Raw genomic sequence first — 18,768 nt, 5'->3', positions numbered from 1 at the left:
TATCACGCCGGGTGGTCGCGGTTTAGTGTGATCGACGATCTTACAAAGCACCAGTCCACATGGCAGATCCGTGTTGGTGAGAGTGAAGAACTAAAGTATGGTCCCAGTGACTGTCGAGGGGTCACCTAGTAACTCTGGCACTGAAGAGCAAATCGTTGTGAATGCTATGCGAACGGAGTACAGCGAGAGGCTTAGCATCTTGGATCTACTGGACCCTGATTTCGACTTGCAGTCTATGGAGGATGATGGCGCCGGTTCTGCCCACCATGAAACGGATTTTGAAAAATGCACAAGGGTCCACGACCCTGAGGCGCACGTTTTGGCGGAAACTACTGGGTGCTTGTTAGTTTCGGAGAGTATTGTTAAGGGTATGGCAGAGGGCATTACTACAGCCCTGTCACCGAAATCACCGGCAGAGTTAGTCCTTAATGTTCTGAAATACGCCAATAATGATCTCGACTACAAGAAGAAGGGTTGGTGGGACGAGCCAGTGAGTCCACCGTCGTGGATGTCTACAGAAGAAGACATCAGTTTCCGTTTCGCGCTCCTCTTCCCTACAACTGAAGAAGAGCTTAGCAAGACACATGCTATACTCCACAATACTATCAACAAAGATCGTCAAGATGCCACGATAACGATTATAACCATCTCTCCAGATCAGCATCGCGTCAAGTCCCGCTGTGGTTTCATAGAATTCATGAAGGAATGCAGGTGCCTTCGGGGCAACAGCATTTTTTTGAACTTTCTCCTGAGCCCGATCACAGAAATTAACATTGTATCCGCAAACTTCAGCCTTGTGCACCAGGGCCGCGATAGCGAATTGCTCGTGACTCAAGTTCCATTCAAGAAGATCGTCGATATCAAGTCGCCGTGGCTGCCCGTACTGAAACATTCCCGGGAAAAGTCTTCTTATGACTACTATGGACCTCTCTTCTACCTCACGAAGCAGTTAACCGAGGCACAAGGCCGAGCCGTTTCAATGGACTTGATCATGCCGAATATCTGGAATCTGGATACTGATTACCTTAAGTATTGCGGCGAGGTTCGAGGGGACCGCGAAGAAGACGGTACGGACCAGGATATCTGTAATATTACTTGGAAAGTCTGGCAGGACGGGCGCCAGAAGCGAGGGTTCTTCTGCATTGATAGACAATCTGGTGAGGACCAGACCGTTCTATTTGTGGCATTCGATAGTGTGGATTATCGGCCCACACAATGGGGGCCGCACCCGAGGATGCTCTATGATCCAAGCTTGCGGGGGTTTCCATCAAGTCGCATTGCTGCTAGAGATACTGGAATCATCATTGAGGATTACTCAGTCCATCGCAGGTTCCCAATGCTTGAGCACAGATTCCGAAGGCCTGGGTGGCCAGCAAGGGGCGTTCTTGAAGGCGAGACGGATAGCCCGGTGTATGATCTCGTGGACGATTCCGTGGATGGTTTCCCGGATGATTATGCGATGATTGCTTGATTGATTCGTTGGAGAATTCCTCGGATGATTCCTCTGGACGAAAATCCTTTGTGGTACGGGATGAATGATGGGAATCAGTGAGTGCCAAAAAGTCAAAGCATGGGGAGAAGGAAACGAGAATCAATTATGTATCCTATATAGAAGCGGTGTTGTTAGCAATTCTAAGGGCACATGAAGAGGTGATCGAGCATTGCAAGGCAAACCACAATCCTTTTATCTGTAGACTCCGAATTCAAATGTTCGCCTCGATCAGTCCGTAACAATGAGATCACACTCCTACGGCCCGGTAATCATCTCGCTTGGGAGCCCAGGCACCCCGATTCTGATAGAAGTTTAGGTCCAGTGTTGCATCTTTGTAGGAGCAGTGGAAGACATTTCTTAATTCACTCTATGCAAAGGAGGTACATAGCAAGCTCCGTTGGCCAATCAAATCAAGCAAGGCACCGAGTGGTGTAAGCCCCTAGCTTACCGGCATCGGAATAGATATCTGCCCCGCCACAAGAATCCCATTCATATCATAAAGCCAACATCTCAAAGTCGCATTTGTGGAGTAGTAACCAACATACTCCCCTCGAAAGCTCGCACATTCCAGAGTGAAGAACACAACATCACAACCCCGTAGATATACTGATGTAGCGTAAGCTATCTGGCTCTGAAGGATTTCCCCATGCACTTCAATCTCTTGCGCATACTTTCTTGTGTGGGGGAACATTTCAAAATACTCCTCACGGTAAATTTTTCCAATCCAGACCAGTCCTTCTTCTGGTAAAGGGTGAATCACATACTCCTCCCATATACAAGGATGGATTATATCACCGATTCGTAAATGATCCCCATCCGGTTCAACGTTTGCTTCTGTGTATGCTGGACCATTCACTGCCTTTCCATCCTTCTCCACAAGTCCGACTGATGATCGAGGAGGTTGCTGAAACAACATTCGCTTCCAACTTGCCCCATTTTGCAAAAAGCGCTCGCTATGCTCGGGATCAATCCGAGGTATCTTCGCCCCTCCTTCCACTGGCGGCGTTCCCCACTTATATGCCTGTCTTGCGCAGAACCATGGCCATATACACTCTGCCAGTAGCGGGTTGCGGATGCCTCGCATCCCTCGTGGTAATGCGTATCTGACAGGCTCAAAAAACAGGGCGGCCTGTAGATCATGCGAGTATTTGATCACACTGTGCCATTTACGGCAGACTCTTTGTGCAGTCGTGAGTAACGTGCGCATGTTGGTATTGAGGAGGATAAACTCCAGGATCTCCGTTATCAGGAAAACCTTATGGGGCCCTGAAGAAGCCATAATTAAAAGGCAGGTGGAATTTGGGAGCGAGACTGTTGGAAGACGATAGGATTGAAAGGCACAGTCCGGTAGATGTGTACGGACGGTTCTTAAGACACTGTCAGAAATGGGTTAGCTTCGTATTTAGTACTATAATTTCGGGCAAGCTCTTACCCTAAAGAGCTTAGTCGTACGGGTAGGGCTGCGGCCGCACCCCTCTCTATACTCAAATAATGAAATGACCCAGTCATGTTCATGCTGAGCCGCGCGATATGCGCTTTTGCTCCCGAGTTTTTGGTTTTGGTTCTCTTCCTCCTCCGCAGCGTGGAGGATCCCCAATGTAACCGATTCGGATTATTACCTATGTATTCCATAGATTCATCATGTTAACCAAAACAATATGTGAATTGAGCCTTAGAATTGAAATCCATGTACTATACCTGGTCCACTGTCCAGCAAGAGAGAGCTTCTTGAAATTTACGCTTCCCATGCTCCACGCCATAACATGTACCACTTAATGTCTCTGGGGGCATGGCCGCTCCTTCCTTTAACTGTCCAGTGAAGCCCTGGACAGTTGTTTTCTTCCATGGCTATTCTCGCGTTTCTCTTCAGCTGCTTGATATTGTCCCATGATATCAAATGAAACATGGGTTCTGTTATATTCGGTCGTTTGGCTTTCAAGTTATGGATGTGTGCCTGGACACCAGCCGCAACACTCTTAACGCAACATGCCCTTCCTAATAGAACAAGACATCGGGATGAAGCAAGTTCCGGAGGTTCTTTAATAAAAACATCCAGGTTACGTACTCAACATAAGAGAGCTATTGCTATTACCTGGGCATACATTCAGCAAGCCCATTATCCAATTCTCAACGGATTTACTAGAGGTAATCCATATTTAATAAGAGAAATATCTTTGCAATCACATTGCCTATCTTGTTCACATTCTAAATCAAGTGCCTCGATATCGACACAAGCATAGCAGACCATCACACATCAATTACCTCCGCATTAATCGTTTCCCCAGGATCAGATATCACGTAACCATATCCCACTATCCCAAGCCATCATCTTAAACAAAGAAGACTGAAACGATGGAAAGAACAACCATCACAGCAGCCAATTTACCCAACTCGAAGCGGGTAGCCGCGCTAGCAGCAGTCGAGCTAGAAGCCGGAGCAGCAGTCGACGAAGCAGAAGAAGCAGACGAAGCGGTCGTGCCAGCAGCAGAGCTCGTGGACGCCAAAGCCGTGGAGGAAGTCTTAGTGACGATGCTCGAAGAAGATCCAACGAGTGGAGTACTAGCTGGGGCCGAGACCGAGGAGGAAGAGGAAGCGCCGACAGGTGAAGAGCCCGAAGGAATAGGAGTGCTGACAGGTACTGAGGTGGGAGCGGGAGCAATAGAGGCGACAGAAGAAGACGAGGCAGCGGCACAGGTCGAGTCAGCCGTAAGCTTGACGCTCACACACTGGGTGACGGAGTCGCTTTCGGTGGTGTAGATGTTGTCGCCGTTGTTCTGGCCTGTTGCGCAGGCGACGAAGCTGGAGCTTCCGTTGAATTCGAGGCTACCGGAGGAGCTTAGGGAGAAGCCAGAGGTACCGGCGCTACCGGCGTCGCACTGGAACTGGGTGGTCTCGCCTGCGGAGGATACCGATTAGCTATTGATTGATGGTGATAAGGTAGAGGAGAGGAGGAAGGGGATATCTTACTAGTAACCACACAGCCACGGCCCTCGCTATCGGTGATGACACCTCCAGACAGGCAGAACTTGGCAGCTGATAGGCTGTTGTCACCAACACGGACCTTTCCATCGCTCAACTGGCCCAGAGAGCCAGACTTATCACCAGAGGCAGTGAGGTGGAAGCAGCAGCTGTCACTGCGGCCAACGAGGGCGTTGGCACCAACAGCCAGAGTCGCAATTGCAATGAAGCTCTTCATTATGGCAGGGGATTGCAACAAATTGGACGAACTGTTGAACTGTTGAACAAGGAGTAAAGAGTTTCAAAGGAGGAAGAGATGCACCAAGTTCAATTGCGAAAGAAACTGCTTCTATTCAACAAGGAGCAAGAAAAGAGGAGCCTTCCGGCCGCAGGAAAGAGTGGGTAGATACTTATACTCTCGCATCACTACTATCTGTGACAGGGCAAACAACACAGCCCAGCCCAACAAGGTACAAGTAAACACTAAACAGTCGTACGTAGGAACTTACCTTATGCATCATGCGCCAAGCTTGACCTACTCATTGTGGGTAATTGATTGGCTGGATGGTAACGCTTAATACGCCACTCGGCCACTAAGTACCGTTTAAACCGGGTATTGCAATGGCAGCCGCGGGGTGGAGTGACGCTATGGCGGTCAAGACGCGTGGCTTTGACTGGATCTATTCAGCCAGTCAAAGTAAAATAACAAGATATGGGAAAGTATTTAATTTGTTTTGACCTCCTAGGAGGCTGGAGATAGAAATTACTCTGGCAAACTCGGCATTGGCACCTGACTAAAATGCTTGTCGACGAGTGTGCACATTGGCAGTGTGACAGGCTGATCGACAAGGGGAAGAGACCACACTCGTTAGATAGATGGTATTACAAGTCTTCAATGATAGCTTGTTAGAACTGCTACACGTACCAGTTGTCTTATCTGTAAGGCCGGAACAGCCAGGAGCGGGTCAGCTTTCCCTGTTCTGTTCCTGGTAAATTCTGACTTCTCGCCCCAGATGTGGATCTAGGTACAACAAGTATTTTATGGCGATTAATGCGCCAGGTACTGGGGCCAATGGGTCCACATACTGTTGTTTGTGTCTATGAGAGGTCAGGTGGGCTCCATAGAAAGCGAATTTGCCTGAAAATACGTCAGTTGAGTTTCGTGACAGCCCTGACCTCCCCCTACTATCATAGCACATAGCATGGCAGATAATCGGCCCTGTTCTAGACTGGCTATCTGAGGGCAGTTATATAATGATCCTATCCATGATTAGCTAAAGCCTATCGGTGATAGTCACTTGAAGGAAGCAGTGCATGCAATAGAGTCAATTGTCTAGAAAGCAAAGGGCTTCCGTGGCTGTGCTACTGCCAGTCTATAAACCGAAGAACCAATCTATTCATACTCCTCCCTAAAGACCATAATCCTCTCAACGTCCTCTCCATCCCGACCACGCTCAACCCAGGCACGCCACATCCCACCACAATTAAAGTCAAAGATCACATTGCCCCGGCGTAGCTTTCCCCGCCTCCCAGTCGAACAAACAGCACACGCTGTGTCAACCTCAATCCCAATAAACCCGCCCTCGCCTTCACCCGTGACTCCCCATCGAGGCCCAGCAGATTTCTGCAGTGCACCTTGAGGACCAGCCACGGACTTGACAGCCTGGCCGAGGGAGAGGCTTTGCAGCCGAGATAGCGAGGCAACGGAGTGTGCGGCTGCTAGTCGGAGAAACGCGTCACCATCTCCAGTGCCGGAGATGGCGATGGCTTTTCTTGGGCTAGTTGTGTTTATGTCTTGAATGAACTCGCGGCAAGAATGCTGCATGTGGAATGGCTTTTCTGGTGCCTGACGTAACGTACTTGCATGTGTGCTAGATGGGCGAGGTGAATAGGCTGGAGGGTCAGGGCTCTGACTTTTGGGACGTGGAGACAGGCAGCTCCGCAAGCTATCTTTCAGGTCCGCCCAGAAGTCAGGTTTGCTAGCAATGGAGCCGGTTTGACGGTCGCCGATACACAAGACCGAGGGATTTGGTACACCGGCCTTTCCGTTCGAGGCTATAGTAGACGCGGCCTCTGGAGTAATTGGGTGCCCCGGGAAACTTGCATCCCAGGCATCAGCCCAAAACCCTGCACCAAGAGTTGGGGTATCCCCAATGCGACCGGGAAGTTTATTCGTCTTCCCGCCAGTGCTAGTAGCAACAGCCAAATTGCCCCATTGATCAAGACAGACACATCCAACTGTACCCTGACTCAAAGATATAGGTTCTTCTTTCCCTTCAAGTCCACGCCGATGCTCATCCCAGCGACGCTGTGTCCAGAACCATTCGTCAGGCTTGAATTCAAGACCCCACTCTCGAGCAAGAGTCTCAACATGAGGCCCGGCCAGCTGGGGGTGCATACTACCACCGCCGTGCTTGGGTTTCCCATCGGGTGTATAGCCGGTTCGTAAGAGGGACTCCCGCGCGAGTTGGATTGGATGTCGCACGTTCCTGACGTTCATGACAGCTGCAGCTTTCTTCATTTCGCCGGGTCGGTTCTGATCGGGGTCTTGGACCGTTGTAACCATGATGGAAGCCTCCATTTCGATTGTGCCCGCTGTAGTGAAGACGCTGCCACGTCCGCAATTGAAAAGTTCGTCATCTTCCATGAGGGATACGGCGTGGACGGCGGCATCGAGAGCGGAGGCACCCTCTTTGAGGAGGGTATGGGTCGAGTGGAGGTAGGACTGGAGGGAGGCGTGATGTTTGGCGTAGAGATCTGGCGGGAGCTTAGCGCGTTGGATATTACCAGCACCTCCATGGAGGATGAGCGCAGGCTTGAAAGTTGCCGGAATATGGGACATTTCGGTTGTGGATAAATGGGAGGGGGTGGAAGAAAACGAGTCTGGAGGGATGCGGGGAAAGATAAGGCGGAGGTGACGGAAGTCGGCCTGCGTAGCCCGAAATCTCCATCACTCTTGAATCATATCGCGTTGAAACCGGTCTGCAAATCTTGTCAATGTTCATAAACCCTGCTGGAACCAGGACTTCTAGACTGAATGAAACGTCGAATTGGAAAAGTGCGACCGAAGCCCAAGTATATGCAATAAAAATGCGTATTATGCCTGTTACCAATGCGTTAATGTACAAGACTCCACCACGTCCCGATCCGAACGCTTTTTGTTGCAGCAATGAGCAGAGATATTCTTTTGGAAGGCCAAATGGCCACAAAAAAAAAGAAACCACACGCCGGTCCCGATCCTGGGAACCAGCCAGAGGATGCCGTCCACAAAATACAATGCTCCGAAAACAAGGGCCGAGGAAAGGCGGTATAAAAAGGGTGAGCAATAAAAAAAATAAACAGAGCAGGAACCTCTATGCCATGTCGTTTAAAAATGAAGACCCGAACCAAACACCTGAGAAGGGAGATTCAACGTGGGGATGTGTTTATGAAGACAGAGATCGAAGGTGGGTTTGTCGGCCACCGGAGGAGGGATTCGATCGTGAGAATGTTGGGTAGGGAGGATTTAAGCGAGAGCCTTCTGCTCAGAGGGAGGGGCGGGAGGGAGCTAAACCGGGATAAGAGTCAGCGGATGATTATCACTGGATTACTGCAAAAAATGCAAAAGGACAGTCAACGAACCTCGAGCTTTGTGTTGTCGGCCATCATACGCTGGAAACCGATACCAACACCCTCAATGACACCCAGGAAGACGGCACACATAATGGCAGAGTTACGGGCGGCCTTGACACCACCACGGACAGCCAGGGAACCACCAGTGAAGAAACCAGCGATAACTAGAGAGTCATTAGAATGGGATTCCGCCGGTAATCAAGAGATACAGTCACGTACTGCTGTTCCAAGGGTCCTCGGTCTTGCGGATACCCTTGATGGCGCAATCGAATGTAGAGAACTGGACAACTGTCAGAATGCCATACCACAATAATTCACCATCATCAAGCCAAACTAACCAGGCCACCCCAAACGCCAAAGTTACCACCGAGCACAGGAGCGCGAGCCTTGATGGCAGTCAAGGCGCCTATCCGGCGCTCACCGTAGGGGCTGTTACGGAAGCCCTTGACACCGTGCCAGACAGCACCACCAATAGCACCCATGCAGAAAGCACCACCGAAATCGCTCAGGGCGACCCAGGGGCAGGGATCTCTGGAGTGATCCATTATGTGTGAGGTTGGAGGAAGAGGAGGAAGGTCGGGTTGAGCAGGAGTTTTCGAGGTCGAAGAAAAAGAGACGCGATCGACAAAGATAATCCGATCGGATGAATGCTAATGTCGATAATCAATAATAAAAGTGTCGCGATGGACAGGGAGGATAGTAAAGGCAATAGCCCAAGGCGAGAGGCAAACCGGCGATGAAGTGATGATGTCGGGGGTGCGGGTGGAGGACTTTTTCTTCGTCTTTGCTTGTCCGGGGGAACGTGACCTCACGTGATGATAAACCCGGTCGCCACCGGGCAAATCGGGAGCTTCAGGAGTCGCCGGTCAGTCTAACAGTAGTAAGGTAACAACAAGGTTAGGATTTGGCTTCCTTATCCGGGGGAGGCAAGAGAATAATCCGGGCCAGCCCATAATTACTTTTGGGGAATCGGGGAGGGGCTGTGCCACTGGTTAGAATTTTTCTGTTAGTCTTTTAGTCTTTATGCTTTGGCCACAGGATGAGAATGAAAAGATTGTCGGGGACTATACGGTGATTGCTCGGCATTCCGACTGGATCATACCTCTTCGAAAGTAGACTCTTCGATTGGGTATGTCGGCTTCCTAAAGTCTGTATTTTATCAGTAGAAGCCGACCCTCAAAATTATCTCACCAATTATACTAAAAATAAGTTGAGAGATACCGTACCGGTTATAGGTATGTAGTTAGATGATTAAGACATTTAGGAAGATCTGTTCAAGTTAACGCGTCCCTAGGTAAACCTTTGCTCTGTTAGACTACTATAACAGTTGGACATACTAGATTATCTTCTGACGTGGATTCTAGGAGGACGGCCCTGAGAGCAGTCACCCTAGATCCAGGAATCAGAAACTTCTGTGCTTGGGCCTCTATCTGCTGCCATCGACAGGGATGGCATACTACATCGGCCAATGAGGGCACCTTTAATGCAAGACCAGGCACCTTCCCCTGTATCTTTGGCTATCATCAAACGGTGGTCAACAGGTACTAACGTTGGAAATTAAACCCAATACACAATGTCAAATAATTAATTGACGAGGAAATCCATATGTGAGAAATGCTAAGGTATCAAAGTATATGCAAAAAGGCCAAAACTCTCAAACCCTCAATTTTAGTGCCACCAACCTCACCCAATCAAACCAAATTTCCACGGAGCTCCTGCTCACGCTCAATCGCCTCGAAGAGCGACTTGAAATTTCCGGCACCGAAGCCAGAGAAGTTGTGTCGCTGAATAATCTCAATGAAGACAGTCGGACGATCCATCATGTGCTATCACCACAAGTCAGTATTCTGAACACCTCGCTTTTCATACAAATCTTCTCTCTGGACCCTCCACATACCTTAGTGAACAACTGCAAAAGGTAACCACCCTCATCAAAATCAATCAAGATATCCAAGCTGCGAATAGTCTCAAAGTCCTCCTTAAGAACGAGACCAGACTGCTTCAAACGAGCCTGCATGTCGATGTAATATGTGTCGGGAACCTTGATGAACTCGACGCCACGGGCCTTCAAGTTGGTGATATCGCGGATGATGTCGTCAGTCAACAGGGCAATGTGCTGGACACCGGCGCCGTTGTAGAAGTCTACGTATTCCTCGATTTGGGACTGCTTCTTGCCCTTGGCGGGTTCGTTGATGGGCATTTTGACGATTTCGTTGGGAGATGCCATGACGATACTCTTCAAGGCGGAGAATTCACTGGGAAAAGTCAGTTTTGGTCGCTTTGAAAGATATTAGAACTTGGTGGCAGTTTTAACTTACGTGCAAATTTGGCTGTCATCAACGGACCAGAAACGGTGGAATCCAAGAGCTTTCTCGTAGCTGGAGACTAGTTAGTAATCTTGACTCTGATATTTCACTCAGCACAAACAAAAACGGGTGAACTCACTATTCACAAATCTTATCCATCTCATCCCAATCCTGGTTTCCAACACAGTGATCAATCCGCTTGAGATGAACACCAGGCAAGAACTTAGCCACAGGATCCTCCGTCCCGGCCTCAAGACGATACCCAGGCAAGAAAGCACCATGATACTGGCCACGCTCAATAAGAGTATGCGTCGTCTGACCATAAGTCTGAATAGTAGCGACCTTGACTCTTCCACCCTCGTCCTCAAGAGTACGAGGCTTAGAGACAGACTTAGCACCATTCTTAACAGCAGCATAATAAACAGCATCGACATCGTCAACCTCGAACGAAACGTCCTTCACAGCGTCGCCATGCTGCTCAAGGTGGGAGTGAATCTCGCGCAACTGCACCTGCTCCTCGGGGCTGAAACGGTCGATTTGGTCCAGGGAGCGGAGCGGCGAAGTCAGAATGAAGGTGATGTCTCCGTTGCGGATGACGTGGGAGCACATGTGTCGGCTGCCGGTTTCCAGGCCACGGTAGGCGATGCGCTTGAAGCCCATGCGGGTGATGTAGTAGCTGGCTGCTTGCTTGGCGTTGCCGACGTACCAGTGGACATGGTCGTAGCCGCGGTAGCTGGCGATGGAGGAAACCTCGCCGTTAGTGGAGGGAGGCGGGGTGGTAGAGATAGCTGAAGGAGCCATTTCGAATTTCTGCTCTCTATACTGAAGTTGTGTTTCTTTCTTTGCTCACCGATTGAAGAGTGAAGAAATAGTCAGAGTTAAATGATGATAGTAGAGAAAGGATGAAGAAATAGATCAGTATTTGATAGTTGATGGAACAGGGGATATGTTGGGAGACGCCACACATTCAGTCTTAAATCAATCTCCACCGTCATTCAGATTTCCCTCTATTAACCGCAGCGGATATCTTCAAAATTCATTCATCATCATCGGCACTTTTTTTGCTGGTAGGCTTGCGGATGTCCAGAAGGTCTCAGCTGGTTTCCTGTGCCAGCCGGAAATATCCGCCAACAGCCGGGCCGAGTCCAGCGGTTACTACATCGCCGCGTGGAGGTTCAGTGGCCTTGACGTGATTTCTCTAGAGGAAAGCAAAATAACTTCTTTTCTTTTTTGATCCTACTTTACACGTACTTGCAAGCTAGAGTATCTTACCTTGAATCTCTATCAACTTTGCGTGGTCAAAACATTTACTCCATCTCAACAACTCCCGAACTATCATCATGGAGACCATTACCCAAGCTCGTCCATCATTGACGAACAACGACGCCGCAGTCCTCCAAGCTCTCTTCGACGCAGAGTCCTCACCCTCATCCGGGGTCAAAGTCGACCCAACCCTCCCATCCTGGCCCGCAGCAGTAAACATCTCCCAAACAGACCTCACAACCCTCAAAACCCGGGAAACCCAAATCATCCTCAACCTCCAAGCCACCTCAACACCAACAGAAGAAACCGTACAAACAGCACTCAAAGAACTCAACACTCTCCTGGAAGAATACCCAACCTACCCACCCGCCTACACAAACCGCGCCCAAACACTCCGTCTCCTCGCCGACCTCGAATACAACAATCACACCACACACAGCGCCAAGACCGAGTCCGAGCCCGAGTCCATCACGGACGAATCCCTCTTCACCCCCGAAGCCAGCGACCTATCATCAAAAATCTTCGCAGACCTAGGAAAGGCGATTACACTCGCCACCCCGGTCTCACCCGCGGATCCAATTTCATCGGTGCAGGCGCGATTGTTGGCTGATGCGCATACGCATCGCGGGTATTTGTTGTTGAAGGCTGCGAGGGTGAAGAAGACCCGGCCCGGGGTGGAGGTGGACAGTGTAGGACCGGAGCGGCTGCGTGGTCATAGTGCGGATCAGTTGGAGGAGATGGCGAGTCGGGATTTCTTCCTGGGTGGTCGGTATGGGAATAAAGTTGCGCAGCAGATGGCGGTGCAGACGAATCCTTACGCGAAGATGTGTGGGGCTATTGTGAAGGAGGCAATGAGGAAGGAGATGGAGGGTTGAGTGTTGAGCGGATATTCTAGAATTTATTTGGCTCCACTTCTTCATTCCAATAGATATGAAAATGGGTCGGATTTTTCATCGATAGAGGTATCGTCAATTCATTTCGCCAAAGTTGGCTGCTATTTACACATAAAAATCGCTATTTTCAACAGAGCATGCATTTCCCGCGTCTAAGCCTTGTTGGGGTTCTTGAAGTGGCGCTTGAGAGGCTCCCAGCTGTGCTGGTTATACTCCTCCTGCACCTTTTCGCATGTCTTCAGACCCCATTCGGAAACACCGACCATCAGAGAACTAAACAAAAACAGACTGTTAGCATGTGAAAGGATAAGAGACAAGCAAATACCCAATTTATACATACCTCTCAAACATAAATGCCATGCTGCCATCACCGACCTTGTTCGGCTTCAACTCAGCATTGCTCGCACCCTCGAACGCATCCGAGTCGGGACCATGGGCACTCATCACGTTATGCAAACTAGCACCAGCGGGCTGGAAACCACCACCAGTCTTCGCATCGTAGCCACCACAAATTAGACCCATGAACTCCGACATGGTGTTACGGTGATACCACGGAGGCCGGAAAGTGTTCTCCGCAACAAGCCAGCGAGGAGGGAAGATGACAAAGTCGGCGATTGCAGTACCAACGTGATCGGAGGGACCAGTCAGGACAGTGTAGATGGATGGATCGGGGTGGTCAAATGAGACCGAGCCGATGGTGTTGAATCGGCCCAGATCGTACTTGTAGGGGTAGTAGTTGCCGTGCCAGGCGACCACGTCGAAGGGGGTGTGGTTCTGGCGGGCCGAGAATAGGGTGTTGTTGAATTTGCTGTACAACCTGTATTCGGCGGGTTCCTCCTCATCTTCAAAGGCAGCGACGGGGGCTTGGAAGTCGCGAGCATTGGCTAATCCGTTAGAGCCAATGGGGCCCAGCTCAGGCAGCTGGTAGTGGCCCTGGTACAGCTCGCAAATGTAGCCTCGCACGGGGCCGGCGGGGAGAGTCACACGGTATCTAGTAATGTTAGAGACCAGGTTATACTTGAGGACAAGTAAATGGACTTACCGGACACCACGGGGAATCACAGCAATCTCATTGGGGCGCAGAATAATGCGACCCAGCTCCGTCTGGATATCCAAAACGCCATGCTGAGGCACAATCAAGAAGTCTCCGTCTGCAGAGTAAAAGGCCTCCTTGCCCATATCTTTACCGGCCGCATAAAGCAAAATACCCAGCCCCTGCTTCAATGTTGGGTCTCCCGAGCCTGCGACCAGGTGCAGACCATGAACCCAATCCACCTTCTCATCCAAGTCGAAGGGGTTCCATCGCAGTTGATTGGGGATATGGTGCAGCTTGTGTGTCTCGGTGGTCATGCGGGTGTGGTAAGAGTCGGCATCTTCTGCGACAAAGTTCGCATGGGCAGCAGCGGGGAGGATGCGGTACACCCAAGTCTGCTTGTTTTCATGACGAGGTGCAGTGAAGGCTGTACCGGACAGTTTCTCTGCGTATAGACCGTAGGGAGCCTTTTGCGGAGAGTTGTGGCCGACGGGAAGTGCTCCCTCGATGGCTTCGGACCTATCCCGCGGTTAGAACTTAGCAAGGATATTACCAACTACGCATTTCATCCGGAAGACATACTCGTGGTAAGAGTCGAAGCCGGTCTGGTAAGTGTAAGGATCTGGGTGGGAGAAATTGGTGACGGGCATGATGGGCGGTGATGATTTGGGGGAGAGGAAAAGAGCGAAGCGCAGATGGAATGTTCAAGAGGCCACTCTTTGTATTCTACGGCCGAGGAAAAATCGAGACAGATTAAGTTACAAGCCAAGGTACAGCTGCTCTTCTGCAGTATGCCGTACCCTCTCTTTCTCGCTTTCTAGCTGGTCCCACGTCACCCGCGGCACTTTACACCAGCGTATCCGCGATTATCCCCGCTCTCCTTTCCGCAGTCTCCAGTCCCGGTTGGAGGCGGGGTATTCTGGCAACGGGCCAATTCCGCACTGCTCGGAGCCCGTTTCTGGTAGGAGACTCAAGTGCCAACAGTTAAGTTAGCCCCAGCAAGCTGTGTTTTTTTTTTCTTTCATTCTTTCTTCATCTTTCATTCACATCAGCTGTTTCATCATGGCTTCCTGGTTCCAGATCCCCAAGAACTCTCCGTTCTCCTTGGCCAACATCCCCTTCGGCATTATCTCCGCCCAGTCTGCCTCGCGCGTCCCTGCAATTGCCATCGGTGACCATGCCTTGAACCTGAACACCTTCGCCTCTTCAGGAGGTTTCTCACAATTGCCTGCCATCCAACAGCATTTGAGTGTCTTCGACCAGCCGACTCTCAATGCATTCGCTGCTCTGGGCCGCCCCGTGCATCGCCAGGTGCGCGAGTACTTGCAGAATGTCTTCCGCGCCGACACTCAATTCCCCCAAGTGCTGAAGGATAATGCAGACCTGCAAAAGTCCGCGCTCGTGCCCCTTTCTCAGGTCACCAACCACCTTCCCATGCAGATTGGCGATTACACTGATTTCTACGCCGGTCTGAACCACGCCTATAACATTGGAGTGCTCTTCCGCGGGCCGGACAACGCACTGCAGCCCAACTACAAGCATCTGCCAGTGGCCTACCACGGCCGTGCTTCATCAGTTGTCCCTTCGGGCACTGATCTGCACCGTCCCAGCGGCCAGATCCTGGCCAACCCTGCCGCCGATCCTAAGATCCCTACTTTCTCCCCTTGCAAGAAATTGGATATCGAGCTGGAGCTGGCGTGCTTCATCAGCAAGCCCAATGATCTCGGCAAGCCGGTCTCTATCGAAGAGGCCGAGGATCACATCTTCGGTCTGGTCCTCATGAACGACTGGTCCGCCCGTGATATCCAGGCCTGGGAGTATATCCCCCTGGGTCCCTTCAACGCCAAGAACTTTGGTACCACCATTACTCCCTGGGTTGTCCTGATCGATGCCCTGGAGCCCTTCCGCGCGCAGGGTTTGGAGCCCGGCAACCGCGACTCTCTCCTGCCTTACCTGCGTGAGAAACGCGCCGATAATGCCTACGAGATCCCCCTTGAGATAGAGGTCACCAACAAGGGCGGCCAGCCTACCCTGATCTCCAACAGCAATGCTCGCAACCTGCTCTACTCCTTCCCCCAGATGGTTGCTCACCACACTATCACCGGCTGCAACTTGAGGACCGGTGATCTGCTGGGTTCTGGTACCATTTCCGGCAAGGAGGCCAAGACTCAGGGTAGTTTCCTTGAGCAGACCAACGGCAAGACCCCCATCAAGCTAGCTGATGGTTCGGAGCGTATGTTCCTCGAGGACGGCGATACCGTCATTCTGCGCGGTAAGGCTGGTACCGAGGGTAACTACGTTGGTTTCGGTGACTGCGTTGGTACTATTCTTCCTGCCGTCTCGTTCTAAGCGGTATTGGCTATGAAAAAGGATGATGAAAGATGTTGACGAAAGTTTTCTTTTGATGTTTTGATGAAATTACTATTTTGGCACGGTAATTAGTTACTAGAATTCGCAATAGCACACATGAATGATCCGGTCATTGATATACCGGGAATAAATCAATACTACTATCAAACCTTCCCCCGTAGTCTCCATCATCCAACCAATCCTCCCACCACAAAAACAAATCCACCCTCCAACCTCCAACCTTCTACTCCTTAACCCTCAAATCCTCCGGCGTATCCTCCTGCCTCTGCCAATGCCCCATCCGAACCGCCTCCACACTCTCCAAATTCCTCACAATCCCATCCACAACCGGGAAAGCACTCAAATCCACCCCCACCCTCTCCGCCCCCCAAGCAGCCGGCACAAGACAAACATCCGCCATCGTAATCTCATCGCCCACACTGTATTTGCCCGCACAACCAGCCACAATAGCCTCATAAGCCCTCAATCCATCCTCAATCAACTCCCTCGACCAGACCGCCCGATCCGCACCCAGCGGGGCCACTCGCTTGAGGATTCGCAGGTTGGTCACGGGCTGGATATCGCAAGCGATGATTTGGGAGAGGGTGCGGACTAGGGCGCGGCGTTCTGGGGAGGTGGGGAGGAGGGGGGGGCCTTGGGGGAAGGCTTCGTCGAGGTATTCTAGTGCGGCGAGGGATTGGGTGATTGTCACTGAGGTAGGGTTGGACTCGCGGGTGATGATTAGAGCTGGGACGGTGCCGGAGGGGTTGACTTTGAGGTGGGTTGGGCTGGATTGTTCGTCGCGGAGGAGGTTGATGAAGATTGGGGTGAAGGGGATGTTTTTGAGGTGCAGGGCGATGCGGAGGCGTGCTGAGCAGGAGGAGCGGAAGTATGTATAGAGAGTTACTTGGTCGGGCATTTTGAAGGTAATGGTGGTTGGGTATAACTGTTATAGAAGACTGATTGGATGTATGATGTATGATTTGTGGGGGAATATCAGAGGAGGATCTGGAGAAAGAAGCTACTCGGTTATGCTTCTACCTATGCTAATAAACATCTGCTAATTAGTAGTACCATCACCTGTGACTTTCACGGACCTCGAGTTGCGGTTTCATCAATCCGTCCTAGAGATTGGTGGAGGCGCGGAAATTCCGCTTTCCCCGGCCGTCGCTTTCCGCTGGGGTTGAGTGGGGTAGTAACAACATGCATGGACTGCATTAGACTGTAGTACCCTAGATTATGATCAAATCATCATCAAGGTGCATAATGACAAATTGCTGTTTCTCTTAATGCAATGAAATGCAGTTGAGCCAAGAAATGGGAAAGATCTACATTGTCACAGCTAACATACCCAGAATCCAAGCACATAGATCTAAGCATACTACCTCAATCTGCATCCAAGCGCGACCAGGCCTAGGTTTAATATGCTGTTAGGTAAAAATAATGGAATTTTTTCGCTCTTGGGACAGGGGTAACCTCTCATTTTACTGTTATTGCGTTGGTCGTCGGCGCTTATCGTGTTCAGGACGATCTGGATTTGTGCTTTAGTAAGGTTAAGCAGTAAGGTAAACCCCTAAGGTAGCTGGCATGCATGGCTTGAAGTCGGCCTCAAAAGGGACACTTGCTTTATCCCAGGCTATTAGAAACCAAATGCCTATTACTACCATCGTTAAAAGCTCACCTTCGAATTACCTGATGAAGCAGCTGTGAGCACCCAATATCGTACACGGTCCACAGAGCAACAACCAAACACCGGGTATCTAGCGGAGTGCGCTGACGTGATTATGCCTGATGCAAATACCTTAGAGGGAATGTGTACCGTAATAACTTGTTGTTTGTTGACGGGGCTGTCGATATGAATACCTAGTCATCATCAATTCAAACGATGGTAATGGGCACTTTTATCCACTTTTGACATAGGTCTGAAGGTATTTCGAGCATATATGTTGAATTTCTTCAATTGTTACCTGTCTACGTCCGGTGTAATCAATGTCTAATCCCGTCTGGTCCCTGCCAGCATTCTATAACTAGGGCAACCCCGAACCATTTGATAAACCCGCTTATGACCACCTCTTTGGATCAGGGATTAGTATTATTATGCAGGCAATATTACAGTTAATTGACTTTCAGATCAATACTTACTTACTTCTATTTCGTAATTGATACACAAAACCTGCTCTTTCATTGATTCCTAATGGATTCACCATGTCAAAATTGCCTGGAAGATTCGAGGTCACTCACAGCGTATTTGCAACGCCATTACATTAGACTAAATTGGCGTACGTCAGCAATTTGTATCGGATCTACAAAAAATATGGGCTTAACAGGCTCAACAAGTCTCCATATTAGCCTCGAACATATTCTCGTGGAGAAGAGAGCCGCAATTCACGAGGATTGTACCCTCGCTGGCATCGTCCGAGCCCTTGTCTTAGTCTTACCTATGTGTTAAAAGGCTATGAATGAATTGACACTTATCGGAAATTCTGGGTATTCAATTCAAAGCTCGACTACAGTCACTGATTTCCAGCTAGCTTATTTTTCGAAAACAAAACGTTTTCGTGGATTTCTGATAATGCATCACTGTCCGTTTATATATACTTCCGTGCGATGAACGGTTTGCTGATGCGACACAAGCTCCCACGAACTCGGTTCAATCCAAATAGCTATAAGATTAATGACGAATTATCCGGCACTTCTGAATACCATTCCCCATCCTGTTCATGCGGGATATCCATAAGTAGTATTTACATGAGTTTGTCTCAATTCGGCATACCCCGTCCACGATAACTGGATGCGTCCTCGGCCCGTCGCGTCAGCCTGGCCCGGTTATCAGCGGCAATTCATCCCTCGCCCGCTCCCTCC

At 50.1% G+C, this 18,768-nt stretch overlaps 9 protein-coding genes across 9 annotated transcripts; 3 read left to right on the top strand and 6 right to left on the bottom strand.

Moving 5' to 3' along the window:
• Positions 1-97: 97 nt before the first annotated feature.
• On the top strand, positions 98-1,471 carry N7473_002967 (uncharacterized protein; the record flags this gene model as incomplete). Its single annotated transcript, XM_057148907.1, has 1 exon — positions 98-1,471. The coding sequence occupies one exon, from the start codon at positions 98-100 to the stop codon at positions 1,469-1,471; it is 1,374 nt and encodes a 457-aa protein (XP_057012561.1).
• A 2,351-nt stretch (positions 1,472-3,822) lies between these two features.
• N7473_002966 (uncharacterized protein) lies at positions 3,823-4,688 on the bottom strand (the record flags this gene model as incomplete). Its single annotated transcript, XM_057148906.1, has 2 exons — positions 3,823-4,388; positions 4,460-4,688. The coding sequence occupies 2 exons, from the start codon at positions 4,686-4,688 to the stop codon at positions 3,823-3,825; spliced, it is 795 nt and encodes a 264-aa protein (XP_057012560.1).
• A 1,155-nt stretch (positions 4,689-5,843) lies between these two features.
• On the bottom strand, positions 5,844-7,292 carry N7473_002965 (isoaspartyl peptidase/L-asparaginase; the record flags this gene model as incomplete). The annotated part of the gene is made up of 1 exon (XM_057148905.1): positions 5,844-7,292. The coding sequence occupies one exon, from the start codon at positions 7,290-7,292 to the stop codon at positions 5,844-5,846; it is 1,449 nt and encodes a 482-aa protein (XP_057012559.1).
• Positions 7,293-7,541: 249 nt separating this feature from the next.
• On the bottom strand, positions 7,542-8,809 carry N7473_002964 (protein transporter TIM17). The gene is made up of 4 exons (XM_057148904.1): positions 8,401-8,809; positions 8,282-8,342; positions 8,072-8,226; positions 7,542-7,997 (listed from the first exon to the last, which is right to left on the bottom strand). The coding sequence occupies exons 1-4, from the start codon at positions 8,605-8,607 to the stop codon at positions 7,956-7,958; spliced, it is 465 nt and encodes a 154-aa protein (XP_057012558.1). The 5' UTR covers positions 8,608-8,809; the 3' UTR covers positions 7,542-7,955.
• Positions 8,810-9,666: 857 nt separating this feature from the next.
• N7473_002963 (4-hydroxyphenylpyruvate dioxygenase family protein) lies at positions 9,667-11,260 on the bottom strand. Its single transcript, XM_057148903.1, has 4 exons — positions 10,508-11,260; positions 10,381-10,440; positions 9,960-10,317; positions 9,667-9,888 (listed from the first exon to the last, which is right to left on the bottom strand). The coding sequence occupies exons 1-4, from the start codon at positions 11,167-11,169 to the stop codon at positions 9,754-9,756; spliced, it is 1,215 nt and encodes a 404-aa protein (XP_057012557.1). The 5' UTR covers positions 11,170-11,260; the 3' UTR covers positions 9,667-9,753.
• A 448-nt stretch (positions 11,261-11,708) lies between these two features.
• On the top strand, positions 11,709-12,506 carry hmgX (the record flags this gene model as incomplete). Its single annotated transcript, XM_057148902.1, has 1 exon — positions 11,709-12,506. The coding sequence occupies one exon, from the start codon at positions 11,709-11,711 to the stop codon at positions 12,504-12,506; it is 798 nt and encodes a 265-aa protein (XP_057012556.1).
• A 170-nt stretch (positions 12,507-12,676) lies between these two features.
• On the bottom strand, positions 12,677-14,207 carry hmgA (putative homogentisate 1,2-dioxygenase (HmgA); the record flags this gene model as incomplete). Its single annotated transcript, XM_057148901.1, has 4 exons — positions 12,677-12,797; positions 12,865-13,515; positions 13,567-14,076; positions 14,140-14,207. The coding sequence occupies 4 exons, from the start codon at positions 14,205-14,207 to the stop codon at positions 12,677-12,679; spliced, it is 1,350 nt and encodes a 449-aa protein (XP_057012555.1).
• A 412-nt stretch (positions 14,208-14,619) lies between these two features.
• On the top strand, positions 14,620-15,906 carry fahA (fumarylacetoacetate hydrolase FahA; the record flags this gene model as incomplete). The annotated part of the gene is made up of 1 exon (XM_057148900.1): positions 14,620-15,906. One exon carries the CDS (start codon positions 14,620-14,622, stop codon positions 15,904-15,906), a length of 1,287 nt encoding a protein of 428 aa, XP_057012554.1.
• Positions 15,907-16,150: 244 nt separating this feature from the next.
• Positions 16,151-16,825, bottom strand: maiA (maleylacetoacetate isomerase MaiA; the record flags this gene model as incomplete). Its single annotated transcript, XM_057148899.1, has 1 exon — positions 16,151-16,825. The coding sequence occupies one exon, from the start codon at positions 16,823-16,825 to the stop codon at positions 16,151-16,153; it is 675 nt and encodes a 224-aa protein (XP_057012553.1).
• Positions 16,826-18,768: the final 1,943 nt, after the last annotated feature.

The sequence above is a fragment of the Penicillium subrubescens genome (genome assembly GCF_028828155.1).
Source record: "Penicillium subrubescens strain IBT 31985 chromosome Unknown utg000002l_segment0_segment0, whole genome shotgun sequence".
In the NCBI taxonomy this organism is placed as follows: domain Eukaryota; kingdom Fungi; phylum Ascomycota; class Eurotiomycetes; order Eurotiales; family Aspergillaceae; genus Penicillium; species Penicillium subrubescens.
This window is presented reverse-complemented; position numbering and strand designations above follow the sequence as displayed.